General features: G+C 42.3%; 1 protein-coding gene across 3 annotated transcripts in view; it reads left to right on the top strand.

The window, feature by feature from the left end:
- The first annotated feature begins 4,111 nt into the window (after window positions 1–4,111).
- SLIT2 (slit guidance ligand 2) overlaps window positions 4,112–17,519 on the top strand; it is a 347,629-nt gene continuing 334,221 nt past the window's right edge. For 2 of the 3 annotated variants that reach the window (XM_031436793.2, XM_064487795.1), the window contains exons 1-3: window positions 4,112–6,184; window positions 8,869–8,940; window positions 10,090–10,161. In XM_031436793.2, the coding sequence (XP_031292653.1) occupies window positions 6,006–6,184; window positions 8,869–8,940; window positions 10,090–10,161 (323 nt within the window). In that variant the 5' untranslated portion in view covers window positions 4,112–6,005. The remainder of the gene's footprint in view (window positions 6,185–8,868; window positions 8,941–10,089; window positions 10,162–17,519) is intronic. The other variant, XM_031436800.2, reaches the window with a different exon arrangement.

Raw genomic sequence — 17,519 nt, 5'->3', positions numbered from 1 at the left:
ATCGATCTCCCCTCATTTCTTCATGGATTACTGTAAGCCTGGGCAGAGTTTGATCTTTCTTCTAGTCTTAAAATATAGCCCCCAGCCCACCCTTCGAGGGTTTCCCAGGGCTCAGGATAGGAAGCTACTTGATCATTATAATAGTTAATGGAAATATCTAATTTGTTCTCACAATACAAATGAAATATTTCAGAAATGTTCACTAATGAGTAGTAGGAATGATGAAAACAGTAACACTGCCCTTTATTTAATAAGCACCTAGCTCTATGCCAGGTTCTGTGCTGTTAATTTGACAGATGTTATCTTAATCTTCACTGTAATCATGAAAAGTTAAGTATTGTTATTCCTGTATATATGTAATATTAAGCTGGAAAAAAATTTAGTGTAATGAATTTTATAACTGGCCAAGACATAACAATTAGAGCAGCTTGCTGAGATGGAAGCTCTTTCCATTTCTCAAGGCCATTTCTTTGGAAAATGAGTTTAAATTCTTGTTACCTCCTTGGGGCTGCGCATGAAAACATTTTGGTGCCCCCTAGAGGTTATCAGGAATGTACACTTGTCAAATGCCTGGGAATGAGAAGCTGAGTCAATTCAGCAGGTGCTACCTATCATTCACTGCTCCCTGATTCTCCAAACGCAGGTGGCTCAGGTACAACCATAAAGGAGCTCTAGAGAGTGGTGGGTCTCAAGCTTCAGTGACCATCAAAACCACTGCGAGGCTTGTTAGAACTCTGGCCTTCACCCCCAGAGTTTCTGATTCTGTGCTGAGGTGGGGCCTGAAAATTTGCATTTCTAACTAGAAACCTTGGCATTTTGGATGCTGCTGGTCTTGGGGACCACATCTGAAGACCACTGCCCTAGAGAATCATCTCGAAGTTTAAGCTAGTTCCAGTAGCTGGACCAGAAGCTGGCTGGTTCTGTGGATCCTAGTTCTTCCCTGCTCCCTTTAGATGTTTATAAACAGTGTGTGCAGAGAAATGTGAACATCTCCTCTGTGAGGGTGACAGTTCCTGACGAACTACAGATTCCATCATCCCTGTGAGTTCCAGACACTCTATAGGTTGGGTGTCGGAGAATCAATTGAGGTTTGAGGTCAGAGAACTCAGGTCCTGATTTCAACTCTGCCAGGTAATCAGACCTGGCTAAAGACCAAAGTCCTCACCTGAACACAAATTAACTAGCAACCATCTAGAATTACAGTGCAGTTTTAACTCCATCAAATAGCTTGGATCCTAGGAGGCAGGAAAAATTTTTAGTTAAATCTTTATTTCCATAATGGTATGGAGATCCATATTTACATGTCCAATACAAAAATATTATGAAAAAAATTAGGTAATTAACATGTGCACATTTTGAAACAATGAAAGAGCAGTGTGAAAACATTTCAATCCACGGAATTATCCTGGAAGTTTCACGAATTTAATAATGCTATTACGATTACCTACCTTTTTTTTACTCATATTTACCTCTTTTTTTGTTAATTCTCCTTTCTTCTTCCTTTTCTCCATATATCAATTTCACAAACTTTTTTTCCTCCAAAGAAAATGCAAATTGAGAGAAAGCTTTCTTGTATTTTGTTTGTTTTTTTACTGTATGAGTTTTTAAATGTCTACATTGTTTTCTAAATTATTGTAGCCACTGGATTTTTTTTTTTTTTTTTCTCAAGGTAACAGGGGACTTGTATGTTAACTGCAGTGGACTCCATGTCTGTTTAATTCAGGTCAGGATTTATGGAGACCTCATGTGGTGACAGGAGGCACCACAGAAGGCTTTCTTCAGGCTGGGCGGAACAGAGTCAAAGAGAAACTCAGAACCCATTTGGGAGCAACATATTCTAGAAAGAACTAAGATCTAGAAGTTAATGGTACTGAAGCATCAAACACATCCTGCAATAATACTACAGGAATAATAGAACAATATTTCTTAAAAGAGAAATCTGGTCACCCATGTATAAATTTTCCTTTTGCTAACTGAAAAGCTGATGACACAGACATTAAGGTGCCATGTCTCTCAGGAATTAGTTGCAGTCTTTTTTTTTTTTTCTTAATGAAATCCATTGGACATATCTTCTCAGTCAAATCTGCATCAAATTCAAAAATATGTTTCTGCAGGCATGCTGCTGTGAATGTTATTTTCAGCTCTTTTCCTGGTTTTACACAGAATGGAAAGTGAGCCAGAGAAAGAATCAAACTTGAACTCATGTCTATGACTTGCTTTATGCAATGATGTTAATAGCATTACTCATGAGTATTTGGAATGCAGGATATGTTTTTGCAATTAAAATACAGAACAATGATTCTATGAGGCAGATAAAGTTGAACATAAATACTCATATCTTGTTGCTGACAGGGTATCAAAGTTGTGGAATTAAGTTAATTAGCGTGGTAGTAAATATATTTCAACCAGTTAATTTACTGGTACACACTAAAGAAATTCTCTGAGGGTGGGGATGCAGAGGGATGGAAGAGTCCATCATTGATGGGTACTTGTTCTTTATCTCATTTTTCTTACAAGAAAATGTCACGATGGCTTCCACTTTCTCCTTCTTAAGGAAGTTACATAACAGACCTTTAAGCTAAAATCTAGACGGACAAATGAGTTAATGAATGTTAAACGTTTTTAAGTATTTAAAAGAACAGAGGACTATAAATCAATGGCGTTAAAATGAGTAATCCTAAGAGTTCCCATTCAGTTATCAAATGGGTAACCTCTCTTTGGAAATGTCCTCAAAATGGCTTTAAGTTTTCCAGGGAAGGCAAAATGACATAGGCAGAGGTAGCTATTATGCAAAGATATTTTGGAAAATGCAAGTAGGAAAAAAGTTACTGAGGATATTGGAGAGATTTCAAATTGAGTATATTCTTGTGGTAAAGAAATCAGTCAATTTTCAGGGCACCGCTTGTGTGCCAGGCATATTGTTAGATGCTGAAAATAGAAAAATGAACCTGATGGGTCCTCTTGCCTTCATGGGGGTGACAGATAATTACACAAATAATTATCACACTGTAAGACAGGCATTAGGCTGGGGGCTTGCAAAAATTCCTGTGAAAGAGATGTAAGGTGAAATAGGACCAGAAGAATGAGGTGAGACGTTTTAAATCCAAGCAAAATTGTTGACTCATTTAGATGTCATTTCAAACCAATCGTGACTTTGTTTTTTTCTGGTGGGGGGGGGGGGGCAGGAGAGTGGTAGCAGTTGCCAGACATACATCACAATAAAAAGACAAGAAGAAACAAGGAAATTCTCTTCCAAAACAGTGGGGCAAAAATATCCAGAACGTCCCTGAAATAAAGGAAACCTTCTGGTTACAACGTGCGTTGCTAGGGATTTATTTTTTCCCTCCTTTCCTAAGAGAGTAAAATCACACAGACACATTCAAGCCCTTGGAGTTTTGTGAGCGTACTGTGTATTCAAGATGTCAACAGAGCACGGTGCTCAGTGCGTGACTACAAAGAAAGGGTTAAACGGAAGGGGGTGGCTCGGAGATGGGAGGCTGGCGAGAAGGTTCAAAAACACCACTTCCCAACTTGCAAAAACTCTGAACTTTTAAGCTCCCCAAAATACACATGTGTGTGTCTGAGCGCAGCAGATCTATTTCGGTGGATTTTTTTTTTTTTTTGAATTTTAAAACCATAATCTCTCTCTCTCTCTCTTGCTGCGCTTCAAACACTGAGCAGCCCCCTTAGGATCGCGTGGCAAAAGCTGCAGCGGAGAAACTGGCAGGGCTATTTATGAGCAGCGTTCAAAGCCGCCCTCCCGTCATCCCCCCGCAGCGAACGACCATCTTCGAGCCTGGGTCACCTCGGGGACCCTGGAGCTGGGGGCGGGGTCCCGGGAACCTCCTTCCTCCGCCAAACTTCGCCGTGGCGTGGGAGCGAGGGCGCGGGCCGGGGTGCGCGGGAACGCGCCGCCCGCCGCCGCCTCCGCCCGGCGCTGGCAGCTGGGGCCTCACCTCTCCCGGGCGAGGTGCGGGCTCCCCGCGCGCAGCCACTGGGCGGAGCCAGGCCGCACGGGGCGGGGCCGAGGGGGCCGGGGCTCCGCCGGCTATATAAAGCCGGCGCCGGCTTAACTTCTGACTTGGGGTTATTTATTTGGGGAGCGCGCGGACGGCGGAGGCTGACGGAGGAGGCGGCGGCGGCAGTGGCTGCCGCAGACGGTGGTTAAAAAAAGGCGGCGGCGGCGGCAGCGGCGGCGGCAAGGGATGGGAGCGCCGTGGCTCCCGGGCGCAGGCGGGAGCTGCCGAGCTTTCCGGGCAAGGCGGGAGTACTGAGGAGAAAGGGGAGCGTCTGAGGGGCCCGCAGCCGGCTCCCGAGGCACGGGCCGGGTTTTTGTTCGGCTGCGCTGAGCGCCAGGCAGCCCGAGCCAACAACTCCAGTTACAACAACAACCCACCTTCCCGCAGCCGAGCGAGACTAGGGCTGCTGCGTCCGTCCTATTGTTTAGACACTTGCCAGGAGCTCGGGAGTCTGCGGAGCCTCCGAGTCCCCGCTCCCTGTTGCCGCCTTCCCTCTCCCCCACTTCCCTCCCCAGAGAAGGAGGCGCGGAAAGACCGGGAGAGGGGAAGGGGCTGGAAGGAAACGGGCTGCTCCGGACTGCGGCCGCCGAGTCAGGTGCAGCGCTGGGAGACGGGCGGCGTCGCGACGTCGGCGGGAGGACTCCCACCGTGTCTGTGAGGACTGGATTCTAAGCCTGGGAAAAGTTCCTGCACTTTGAGAAGAAGGGCCCACTTGTAGGCTACTGTCGAGGGGGGGAGCCCGAGGGGCTGTGCTTGCCCAGGAGCCCGGTCTTGTTTCTTCCACCTTTGCCATCAGGTGTCTGCTGCGGAGCTGCGGCGTATCCGGGAGACGAAAGGGGCTGACACACACACGCACAGGGGACTGCCGTGCAGCTGCCTCCTGGGGTCTCCTCGGGAGTAGCAGATCCCACGACCGTCTACCAGCTACCATCTCGCCACCCTCCGGAACACCCCTGCCTGACTGGGAAGCGGACACCTCCACCTTGGCCTTTCCACTCTTTCCTGCCGGCCTGCCAGCCATTCCCTACTTAGTCTTCTCAGGAGCTCTCGTCCTTAACTTGGTCTCTAGGATTTTCTCTACCGTGGTCGTGACTAGTGGATATTTCTGCCGGCTGCGGCGGCGCGACTGCCCTTTTGTCTTTTCTGCGTGACCTCGGTGAAGGCCTTGGTGCGGAGCGTCGCCAAGGACGCCAGGCGGGAGGCAGAACTGCCCAGACATCCTTCAGCGAAGTGAAGGTTTATTTGAAAACCGCCCTCGGCTGTCAGTAGACGACGAGGACCCGTCCGGACTGCGGAGGAGCCGCAGGCCGGTGGGAGGCCGCGTGAGTGAGCCGAGCAGCGCCAGGAGCCCCGCAGCGCCGTCCCGCGTCCCCCAGGCTGCGCGCCAGCCCTGTGCGCCCCCGCGCGCCATGCCCAGTGGTTCAGCACGCTCCACTCCCAGCCCGTGGGGCTCCTGCGCCTTCTAGTTTCGAAGAGCCCACTTTAATCGAGTCCACCATTTCTACTGAGCCCTTCTCTTCTGTCTCCTGCAGTCCCCACTGGAATTGGATTTGCAGAGGGAGTCGTGGAATCTGAGCATCCTTGACCCACGCGCAACCAGTCCCTGCATCTTCACCGCCGTTGGGAGTCCCAGGTCTTTTACCACCAAGTTGATATTTGCGAGACAGACGAGGCGTGATCTCCCGGCCTTCTCTGGGGTCTCCCTATAGCCTTGGCCAGGCCAGTTGATCTTCAGGACCTAAAGTTGCCCAAGGAGCGTCTGCCCTGCTAGAGGAGAGTGAGGGTTACTAAGAGGCGTGTACCCATGTCAGCTCTACTGCCTTGAATATTACTGTTACTTCCATATTATTTTGTGCACATTTTCCGGACACTCTGGGTTGCTAGCCTCGCTCCAGGCACTGGGCCTCAGGCTCAGCACGGTTCGAGCGGAGTAGCAAGCTAAAGAGAAACCCTCGGCGCCTACGAGCGAGGAGGCGGCAGGGGAAGATGTGCGGCGTCGGCTGGCAGACGCTGTCCCTGTCGCTGGGGTTAGTGCTGGCGATCCTGAACAAGGTGGCGCCGCAAGCGTGCCCGGCGCAGTGCTCCTGCTCTGGGAGCACAGTGGACTGTCACGGACTGGCGCTGCGCAGTGTGCCCAGGAACATCCCCCGCAACACCGAGAGACTGTGAGTATGAGCTCTTCCTCCCCCTTCCTCCTCACCATCGGGGTTGCGTGGCCCCTGCTTGAAGACTGGAGGGACCAAGAGGCACAGGGACCTGTGCCTGGGGCAGCCCTCACCAGCTTTCCTGAACGCGCATCCTGGGCTTGAACTCTGGTAGGGCGCTGCCCAGGGAGGGGCCGCTGCCCAAGGAGGGGCGGGCCCGCTTGCAGCTGCGCTTGATCCCTTCCTCCCGCTCTAGTCCCGCCACTCGCAGCCCTTTGCGGGCGAGATATCTGAGGCTGGGGAGGAAGAGAGATGGGGAACAAGTAGTCGCGGATGCCCGGGGCAAAGGAGACGCGACTTTGTTCCTCGGACTCTGTAAACGGAGTCAGTCACCTTGCGGTTGGGAACTCTCGCGGGTCTGTTCAGGGCCGAGTACCCGCTCTTGTCACCGCCGGGTGGCGCGAGGAGAGGGGATGGCGGGGAGGGGGGCTCAAAAGAGAGAAACCTCCTTCCCCCGGCTTTGTGTCGCCCTCCTGGGGAATCAGGGAAAGGAGAAGGGGTCGTGGGGCAGCTGGGTCCGCCCGGGGGCGCTTCTACTGGCCGCGGAAAGAAAGGTATCTCAGGACAGCGGCAGCTCCCCCGGTGGCCGCGCATGGCCCCCCGCGACCCTTCCCCGGCCTCCCACTTCCACGGGAGGGAGGCGGCGGCGGCGGCGAGCCCCCAGGGATCTGTCCGAGGGGGAGACTCCGGAGGAGAACCGCATCCTATCGACTAGGCGAAGTTAGGGCTGGCCCTCCCACAGGAACCAGCCAAGTCGGGTCCGACCGCTTTGGCGACCCCGCGGCCCTCGGCTGCCCTCTCCAGCCCTTCCTGCTGAGCCCCGGTGCCCCCTTTGCACCTTTCTGGCAGTTTCTGCATCCCTTCACGCGGCAGCAGCTCCCCTTCCTTCCTCTCTTCGCGCTCTGCTGCCCGCAGACATCCCCGCCTCCCTGTCTCTTCGAGTCTCTAATGAAGAAGTAAATCGCAGCCCCAGTGTTGACGGCCCACGCGCTCCTTGCGGGGCGCTTCCCGAGTTCAGGGAAGCGGAGCGTGGAGGCCGTTCCCTTTGTGAACGCCGAGGCCGCCGCCCCGCGCCGCGCCGTCGCGCGTGGGCCCGGCGGGGCGAGCGCTCCCGGGCTGCGCTCCCGGCCTCTGCGCCCGGGGGGGTGAGTGTGGCAGGCCTCCGAGGGCACCCGCTCGGCCCCGCACGTCTCCACCCGCGGAGCCCGCAGCGCGTCGAGTCGCTCTTCTTATCCAACCCCTTTCCCTCGCCCTCAGTGTAAAGGCCAGAGTTGAGCCATTTCTCCCTTTGCAAATGGCTCCCCCACCCTGAAGCTCCCTGGGCCTCCCCCTACCCCTTCTCGTCCCTTCTTCCAGGCCCGGCGCGCTGGGCAAGTTGGGGGCCTACAGAGGGTGTCTGGTCAAAATGCGATCTACCAAGTTTGCCTGGGATGGGCTATGGGGCGGGGAATTCTTGTTCTGTCAAGAAGCAGGAAGAGGACCCTGACTATGGTAGGGACAGTTCGGTAGTTCTTCGCTCAGCCCGGAAAGTAAGTTGGGGAAAAAGCAATGCAGACTTCTGTTTTATCACTTGTCATTTCATGCTGTTCAGAACAGTTTAAAGTTTAAGCAGTGACACGTCTTATTCAACAAAAAAGGAAATGCATTAAGGGAAAAAATAGCAATCGAGTTTTAGGGACTTGGAAAAAAAATAGCCCAATGAGAGACCTATAAAGAATTTTCAGAAAATAGTTTACATCAGGTCAGGCTTATAAAATTTTATCGTTGACAACATAAACATATTAAATACAGATTTCAAAAGTGATGTTTTAAAGTCAAGGTAAGGTTTACTTCCGTGAAGAAGGACATTGAAACCACAGCCAAACTTGGTTTTACTTGAAATGATTGGAACCAGGGCAAGTTTAGATCTTGACCTAAGATGCCAGAAAAGGGGGTTGTACTCTTGAAGGAAACTTGGTGCTGAAATCTGAACAAAAACGTCAGGGCCTGAATACTGCTTCCATTTCTGCCCCTGCTAGTAGTTTTTACTTTACTGTCACAGCGGGGGTCCCTGAGCTGCAAATGAAGAGTTTAGTTTTCATACAAACATAGAATTGTTGGAAGGTAAATGCCTCTAAATGCGAGTCTTTGAAGTGCAGTTCTTTTGATGACACTCTGACTTTACTCATTGCCTTAGGAAGTTTAGCTACTGTGGGCACCTAAGTTTACGCTTCTGAATTTTTAAAATTTTTTCCTAAATAGTATTAGAAAATTGTTCATTTTAACTTCCTGAAGGCAACTTTCTGGGAATGTGCCTAACAATAATAGTAAACAGTAGAATACCTGTGAAATTAATATACACATCCTTATAAAAACAAAAATTGAAAGCTCTCCCACACACACACAAGAGTTTTCGTATAACATAATCACTTCATTTTCTTGTCATATGCCAACGAGCATGGACTCTGTAAACTTGTTAAGAATCATTTTAAGAATTTTCTTTCAAAGATTACTTCCTTCTCTCTCTTTTACTTTGTGAACTACTTTAGTAATTGAAACTGATCTTTCATCTCAAAGTTCTTATGTAGCTTGTATTTTTCTTTGTTTAGCCAAATGTTGCTAGAAATTACATGGGCCTTTCATTTTCTTAATTTGTTTTTTCTCAGGGATTTAAATGGAAATAACATCACACGGATTACCAAGACAGACTTTGCTGGTCTTAGGCACCTAAGAGTTCTGTAAGTATGTTCTTCTGTGTTTTGGAGCATTCTCTTTGTTTTTTAAGGTTGCATATTTTGAATCTTTGCTGATCTCAGTTGTAAAAACCTTCCCAGTAACAGAAACATAATTTTTTAGAAGGTCTTGGTGGCCTTTCTTTTTTTTGTTTAACAGTGTACTACAAATTTTATTAAAAATGTAGGCTTTTATTTTAAGGTTGGATGCAGGCCATATAAACAATATTATGGAAATGACCTCAGATGTTTGCTATACTATATCCTAAGTGCCTTATGCATATAAAAGTGTAGAATAATTGCTTTCACAATATGAATGAGTAATGTGAGACTTTCTATATACTTTTAGGCCTTGGAATTAACTAGGAAGAATTTAAGTGGGTCTGCATTTTATAATTACTAACCTAAAAATGTTCAGACTTTTCTAGCAAACAACACTTAGATATAATTTCTAACATTAAAATCTGGCAGTCCAGGTTTTCGCAGGGTTTTTGGTGGGAACTGTTTCTCTGTAAAAATATTTTGGTCAGATTTTAAATTGTTTCTTGTGTTTTTTTATCTTTGCAGCTTTTATAAAATTGTTGCAGTATGATTACTTCTTTAATTAGCATGTGAATGAACCGTCATTTGAGATTCAATGTAATGTAAAGTTGTTTTCACCCACAGATTTGTAAATATTTACATTGCAGTGAACATATACTTTTGATCATTGTGTGTTCACTGTTCAATTTTAAAAGACACCTTTTAGCCTTTATGAATTCTTCCAATTTCTAACATCCATCCATCTGTGAATTGAAGTATGTCTATAATGAATTCTTGTATATTGATTCTTTCAGTTAAGAACTGACTTGAAAAACAGCCATCAAAGTTGCAGTGTCATGGGCTGCTCCCTCAGGATGTACTATGGTTTAAGGTTCAGAATTTTGACTAAATTTTGTGCAAAACTGAATTAGTATTTTCTATGAAAGTTTTATGATGTGGATGCTACCTTCCCTCCCTGATTTTTCTCAAGCATATCATCATTAGATTTGATACCAAATCTCAAAGCAGAGCAATATTTAACTTCATAGAGGGAAAAGTTTTCAGCTGCTGAATTGAAACTTTTTTAGATGCTGAGTGTTAACATTAAGACTTCTCTTATACTTTGCCTTTCAGTCAGCTTATGGAGAATAAGATTAGCACTATTGAAAGAGGAGCATTCCAGGATCTTAAAGAACTGGAGAGACTGTAAGTATTTTCAATTCTAAACTTATGACGACATAACTATATTTTTAAAAATACTTGAATTGCAAGGACCATGTCTTCAATTCTATGTCTTAGTCTTTGTAAGTTTACAGAAACAAGAGGTTGAATAAATGATTTTCAGACTGATTTACAATTAGAAGTTGTAGAATTTTTGCGTAAATAGTACTAACTTGTAATAAAGTTCAAAAATACAGACTTAACTTTCCTGAGTCATTTACTCCCTTGATAGCCATTGTTTTGAACTTAGAGATGTACATATTTGTCGTATTCTTTATCTAGTTTGTTGTATTTGCTTATGTAGGAAGACAGGTGGGAATTTTATTTGCCTTTATGGTGTGTTATAGAAAAGAAAATTTTGCTAGTAGTTATTTTAGTTTTCATGCTGTTGCTGTGTGTGGGTCATTAGTGACATTTGAAGAAATATTTAAAGTTCTTAGTGATAAAGATTTACTTTCTGATATTTAACACATGTGGTGAGCATTGTTAATAACTGCTATTCACAGTTTTATTTCATTATTTTATAGTAGCTTTCTAAATATTTTTTGCTGGAAAAAGAATTTAAAGGTTAGTAGAAATGGAAGTAAGAATTATGCTATCAAAGCACGTCATTTAACATTGATTCTTTTTTCCCAAGAAAATAAAATGTGGACTTCAGAATTTAAAATATATTTTTATTTTTCAGACACAAAATCATATATTACTTAACGACCATTATTATTTTGTGTCTATGGAATATACTTACAAAAGATAAAACCTCTGTCTGAAATAATTAGGGTAAAATACACACTTTGTAATTTGAAATATTAATTCCATATCTCGTATGTCTTGATAATTCAAGTTTAGTAGCTTTGTATTTTTAATGACAAATAACAGCTCTATTAAAAGTAGCAACAATTATTTTAATAAGTTTCAATGCCTGCTTTAAGAAGCACTGTAGGTAAAAATAAAAATTTTATTTAAAATAGTGAAATACGAAGTTCATTTTAGGCATAGCTCATATTCAGATTTATTGGACCCAAGGGCAAAAGTTAATTTTGTGTAATTGTAAGTACAAAAATGGCTTGTCAACTTCTAAGATATTTGTAAATATAAACTACATTTTTATAACCTCAAGTAAAATTAAACACACAGATACTTAATTTATTTTGCTATAAAATTTTGTTCATGATAAATATTACAATGTAGAAAATATAATTGTGACATTCAAAATAAATTTAAAACCACTACTTAGAGCTAGTTTGGGGGAAGGACTAAAAATAAGGTAAACATTTGGTTAAGTTTGTAAGTTTATAACCTGTCCCTTAGTATATAAAAATACTCTGAAAGTATTCTTTGATCTTTTTCATAAATAGCTAATTTCTAGTGAGTACTTGACAAAGGTATTTTTAACTTATCCATTAAAAACCTGAGTAAAAAAAAATTAAATATCTGATAAGGTGAATAGATAATTTTAAATTATCATTTAAACATTAACAGTTTTTTTCATGAACAACTTTTAGTTATTCATAGATATGTGTTTAGTATTCATGTATATATGTGTTTCCATGTGAGCTATATGTATATTTTTTTTCTTAAACAACTTTGACATCGTTGAAGGAGAATCTCAGTGGCTTTTCCTGAAGTCTCTATTTTGTTTATATTGTAGTTTTAAATATTTTCAGAAACACTGAAACAGAACAGGCTTCTTCATTATTTTTCGAACCACTTTGGAGTATCATTTGAACTTCATCTTGAATAAACTAACTTTTCCTAAAAATTATTAACCAGATGCCTTATGATCTGAAATTTGATTAGAGTTGTAAGTGAGTCCTGTTTTTTGACTTTTACTTCACCCGGGAATGTCACTTCATCTCAGAACAATTTTCTATTCTACTAAGATGCAGTCAGATGTTTCAGAGTGGGAGGAGGATGTGTAATTTTGAATGAAAACTAATATATATGCAGGACTTCTTTAAATCACCCCAGCTGTTGGCTGAGAGCAAATATTTCATATTTGTGAGGAAAAGCTGAGAAAATTCCTTTTGTTTACAACTGCCAAGTCCATCTGATGGAAGCACATTGTTATTTGACAGCCAATTCATCTCCTTGGGACTCTGGAATTCAAAACCATTTCTTAGGAACATTGTGGATACACTTTTCAAATATTTATTTTTTTTAAATACATTAAATGGCAAGCAGTTTTGCTAAAGAATGAATTCAAGTTATTGTGGAACAAACTATTTTAAATTGTGTTCAGTATATTAATTAAAAAATTAAAATCAAGAAAAGTCACCCAGAGAATTCTATAATCCCAATTACTGTGGCCTTACAGTAATATTACTATGGTATATATTCTTCTTATAGTAAGTTATGTCATTAACATCACACAAATTGCTTTTTTTTTTTTCCCTTTCAAAAAGCTGCAAGGGACAGTGTAAGAAACAGGATGTAATCAATGAGCTAACTTTTAAATAATTATATCTCATGTGAGCTTATATGTTTTTTAGCAATTTAGACGTGAATTTTAAATTCAAACTCCAAAAATCATGAAAAGTTATATAAATGCAGGTTTATGTTGTAAATGCCATTTATACTATATTATAGCAACTTAATTTTCATTCTTTGTGTGAAGAACAAAAAAAATAAAAACCTTCACTTTACTCGTGTGCAATTTATGGTTCTAAGTTATTTTTTCATTTTAGAATGATAACATAAAAACAATTCCAAATGATATTTTAGGAATATTTCAATAAACGTAAGTTTTTTTCTTTCTGTTTTATTTTGCTAGAGTTTTTAACTTGATCTAGAGAAAGAAGACACCTGGAAACAGAGGGATAAGATCTGGGCTTTTTCGAAACCCAACTTTTAATCTCTCAAGTAACAGGGTCATGTTATTAGGTTGAATTTAGTTTTAGCATAGGATGATAAAATGATGATTGGTAAATCAAAGCGTTACAGCTACAAAAAAAACCCCACAATTTTTCCACCTCAAAGAATTGATGAAATAAAAGGTTATCAGTCAAGAAGTAGATGGAGATTAAAATCCTCCCTCCGAATTTCCCTTTCTTCCTTCCTTTCCTGTCTCACTGCCTCCCTTTGCACTTACTCCCTTCTTTGTATTGTATAGAAAACATCAGATGATACGATGATCAGAATGTGGCTATGAATCGTTGTAAAAGGAGCAAGTTTTGATCACGCCTACACACTATGAGCACACGGTGCTTCCTGTGTTGACAGCTTCCTGCTGTACTCCCGCACCTAACATGTGCGCTGGCAGAATCCCCTGGATGCTCGGTTGCCAGTAGTACCTCCTTATCTGGCATGAGAGTGAAGCCTTGACAATGTGCCTTGTGTAGATTGTGGCAACAGGTCTCATGTTGTTTAATCAAATGTTCACATGCAATCTGATGTCATTAAGCGATATTCATTGGAAATTAAGGAAAAAACAGATGACAAATAAGCTACAGTAAGAAATTGGAATATTTACAAGTTATACCTCTTTATACTTCACAGAAGATACCTGTGCATACCTGCAATTAGATCTCCATGCAGAATTATTAATTCAAGGTACTTCTTGGTTACTGCATAATGTGTTAAAGGTAAAAACAAAATCACATTGGGGTCCAGGACTTTTGTGTGCTGGTATAAAGTTCTGTTGTTCACTTACGTCTTACCAGATTTTGCTGCAGTCATTAAAGTTCTATCTTTTGGCCTTTTAAAGAGACCCAGGCCAGTTCAGCTTTTGCAAGTTCTTTGATAACACAAATGGCAAGAGTATGAGAATGTTTTTGAGATTTTTTTAAGGTTGTTCAAAAAAATGTTAGGGCATTTTGTGCTGAATGCAATGAAATGCTCCTAATGCAAAGTAAAATGTGAATATGTCTAGGTTACATTACTGAGAACCAGTAGCACACCACTGGAAACCTTGGATGTTAGATTTTTCATTAACTTCACAGTCATCTTATACCCTTACAATAAGGAAATTACAGAAGTGATGAAAGCAAGGACTTGGACGGCTCCTTTGTTCCGACCAATAAGGTGTTAAGATGTTCTTTTAAGACAGTGTTGCTCTAAATGCTGCAAGTTTTAGTATCTTTGGATTTCAGATTACAATTTTTCTACTTTGTCACTGGATACTCATTTTTGCTTGAAAACAAAAAAAAAAAGTCTTGAAAATATTATTATAATGAAGTCATGCAAGGAATCTTGGAAAAGAAACCTGCTCACATTAGATATTTTAAAGTTTCTACCAAGTAGATAGGAAGACAATACTCAACTGTAATTTAAAAATGTCTTTACAATAGAGCCTAAGTGTGACTCCTGAAAGGAAATCTAAAAGGCACCTGTCTTTTTTGAAGGTGCTAAGTGAGTTCTCCCGGGGTGCACACAGCACACGTGAGCGTGTGACCCAGCCAGCGTGGGGCTGAGGAACTGTGGCACCCTAGAATTTTCGCTATAGGTCGCTACCCATGAGTCCAGGTAGAGATTGTGTTGTGGAACAGGTCTGAGGGAGGGCACCTCTTATCCCCTGTTCTTCAAGGAGGTACAGAATCCCTCTTCTGACCAATTCTGCAAGTTTATAGGCAACGCATCACACATTCTTTTTCTTAAAGTAAGAGTAACCTTATAGTGCTACTCTCCTTGGAAAGGAATGCAAGCTCATCTCAAACGAATTGTTCTCTGGCATCTTTACACCCAAGCTTAAAATCACTGCAGTTATTTTCTTGGGAAAGACTCCTTAAAGAACACATCAGAGGGGAGGGGATAGCTCAGTGGTAGAATGCGTGCTTAGCATGCATGAAGTCCTGGGTTCGATACCCAGTACCGCCATTTAAAAAAAAAAAGTTAAAAAAAATAAATAAAAATTAGAAAAAACACATCAGACTCAGTAAAGAGGCTCAGTATGTATGTTGCTTGAGCAAAATCATGCACCAAGATGATCAGGTGTGTGTCATAGACTGTGACATTTGTTAAGCATCAAATTATTCTTGCCTGTTGATAAGCAATATTGAACTATCTTGAATTACATTCACTGACTGCGGTCTTCGAGGGCTTTAATGCAAGTGCACTGTTAGAAGTTTAGCAGAACATTGAATCTATCTGAGGGGGTTTCTCATGCAGCAGTTTTTATGGGCCTTGAAGTTGAACGGTGGTGAGAAGGCCTCTTTGCTCTTTGTGGACCGTTTTGTAAATTCTGAAGCAGCAAGGCTGTTTATTTTTCCCACATCTGTTTTGGGCTCATCCTTTGTGACAGTGTTTGCTGGATGCTGTGTCCTTTATACCTCCCCTGAAATGAGTAGTTTAGTTTGCACTGTTACAATGTATTTGTGGAAGCGACGAATGTCAAATATTTTACATTGAGTTCAGTCTTTCATTCCTGTTGGATACCCTTCTGCTTGAATTATGCCTTTTAGACTGAATTTCACAACTTTACGTGGAATGAGAGACTTTTCTGCATGAACTGTATATATACATACATCGCTCTTGTCTGTTTTCAAAGCAATTTGTGTCTGCTGCACTGGAAGGAATATTGGTGAAAACGCTTTCAGAATGAAAGTTTGGGAATGATAGGGCTGATTTGGTTTTAATGCAGTTGGAACAGCGCTTTTAGATAACATTTACAAAAAAATTATTTGTCCTCCTGGCAGCGTCCGTCTGTCCTGGATGCAGGTGTTGCTCCAGCTCCTCTGCTGCTGTGCTCGGTCCTGGCAGGGAGCCCAGGGTGCAGAGAACCTAGACTCCCCTCTGTGGAGGCACCTTGTAATTTCATACGCTATTGCCTGGTGTCCTGTGCAACAGGGGTGGCCGCTAACTGGTTGTGCTGTTGATTTTGCTTTCTAAACAGATACAAACTCCTCTCCCCATTTTTAAAACCAGAGACATTAGGTAAGAGTGGCTTCAGAAAACCCTTGATTTCAGCTCCATTGTAATCTTGATCTTGATCAAATTGCTTTATCTTTTAAAACCTCAGTTTTATGCCCATTAAAACAGAGATAACTATTATATATTATACCTCATAGTGGTGGTGCATGATTTAGTAAGGTCATGTACATAGCTTCACAAAACACTTGATGCAGAGTTGGCACTTAAAGAAGTATTATTATTATACTTTTCAGCGTCTCCTTTCCCGTTTTTCAGAAGCTGAGCTTAGGGATTATTTTCTCATCCTGGGCTAATGTGTCTGTAAGAAATCTGACTTTTAAATATCTATATTTAGCATGATTTTAATTCTCATTTTCTTCTTATAGTATGTAATCAATAGAAGAGATGTGAAGAGAGTACAAAACGTTCTCCAAAGTTTTTTCAGAGTATTTATCATAATCTCTCTGAATATACAGAGAAATAGCCAGAAATAAGGGGCATGAAGAGGAAGCAACATTTTTATTACTAAGTTTGTATTCCCTACCATGGAATACAAAGGGTAGAAATATAAAATTTATCTAGTGCTAGCTAAGTATTAAAAATTTGCTTTAAAAATGTTAGAATAAAACATTTTTAAAAGACAAGTGGAAATTTTCCTGAGAAGAAGGCATTTATGTATGAGAAACAGGAGATTGTAAAAGATAGACTTTTTAAGGGAGAATTTATCAAACCCTTGAAACAGACCAGGTGCGTTGTAAATACCTTACATTTACAATGACAGGTAAATATGAGACATACATTTTTTTTTACCACCTTTGGTAAAATTGTTTACATTTTATATTTTGGATTGGGGCAGAGGGTGCAAATATTAATTGAACTGAGGTGAAAGTTGAAACAATAACAGACTAACCTCTAGCAATGTGCAAGCCACAGGAGCAGCTGGCAGATAATAATTTGAAACAGTGCTTGTCAGTGATGCTCAGGCTGCCCTTCAAGTTGAGGTTGTTAAGGATCAGCATTTCAGAGGCCAGTGGCGTTTAGCGTGTGATACAGATCATTCACCCCACGGAAGGTCACACTCAAAAATAGCCCCTCCCACAGAGGAAACAGTTACTGGGATCTCTCACATCTTTGCCCTGAAAAAAAAAAAACCTCAGAGACACCCATTACACGCCTTTCTGAAACCATGAATTACCGTCCAGAGAATTCTCAATCAGCCCTGAGATCTTGTGGGCAGATTCCGTCTAGCTGGTGATGACACTGGAGCTGGATATTCCTGAATCTCTGTTATCTGTCCTTCAACACAACAGAGTATCCTTGCTGGGAACAATAAGTAACTGACACACCTTGTCTGCTTAAGGCAGCTAATTTATGTTGGTTCCTATAAATCCTCCTCTGAGATGCCCTTAATTCCCTATTTGCTTTTTTTGTGTTCTTGGACTATCGGATTTTAACTTCTTTAACACATTTACATCAAAGTTATTATGACACTCTCATCT

Source organism: Camelus dromedarius, chromosome 1, assembly GCF_036321535.1.
Source record: "Camelus dromedarius isolate mCamDro1 chromosome 1, mCamDro1.pat, whole genome shotgun sequence".
Classification (NCBI taxonomy): Eukaryota; Metazoa; Chordata; class Mammalia; order Artiodactyla; family Camelidae; genus Camelus; species Camelus dromedarius.
The sequence above is the reverse complement of the archived record's forward strand: the minus strand, read 5'-3'. Positions and strand labels throughout refer to the sequence as shown.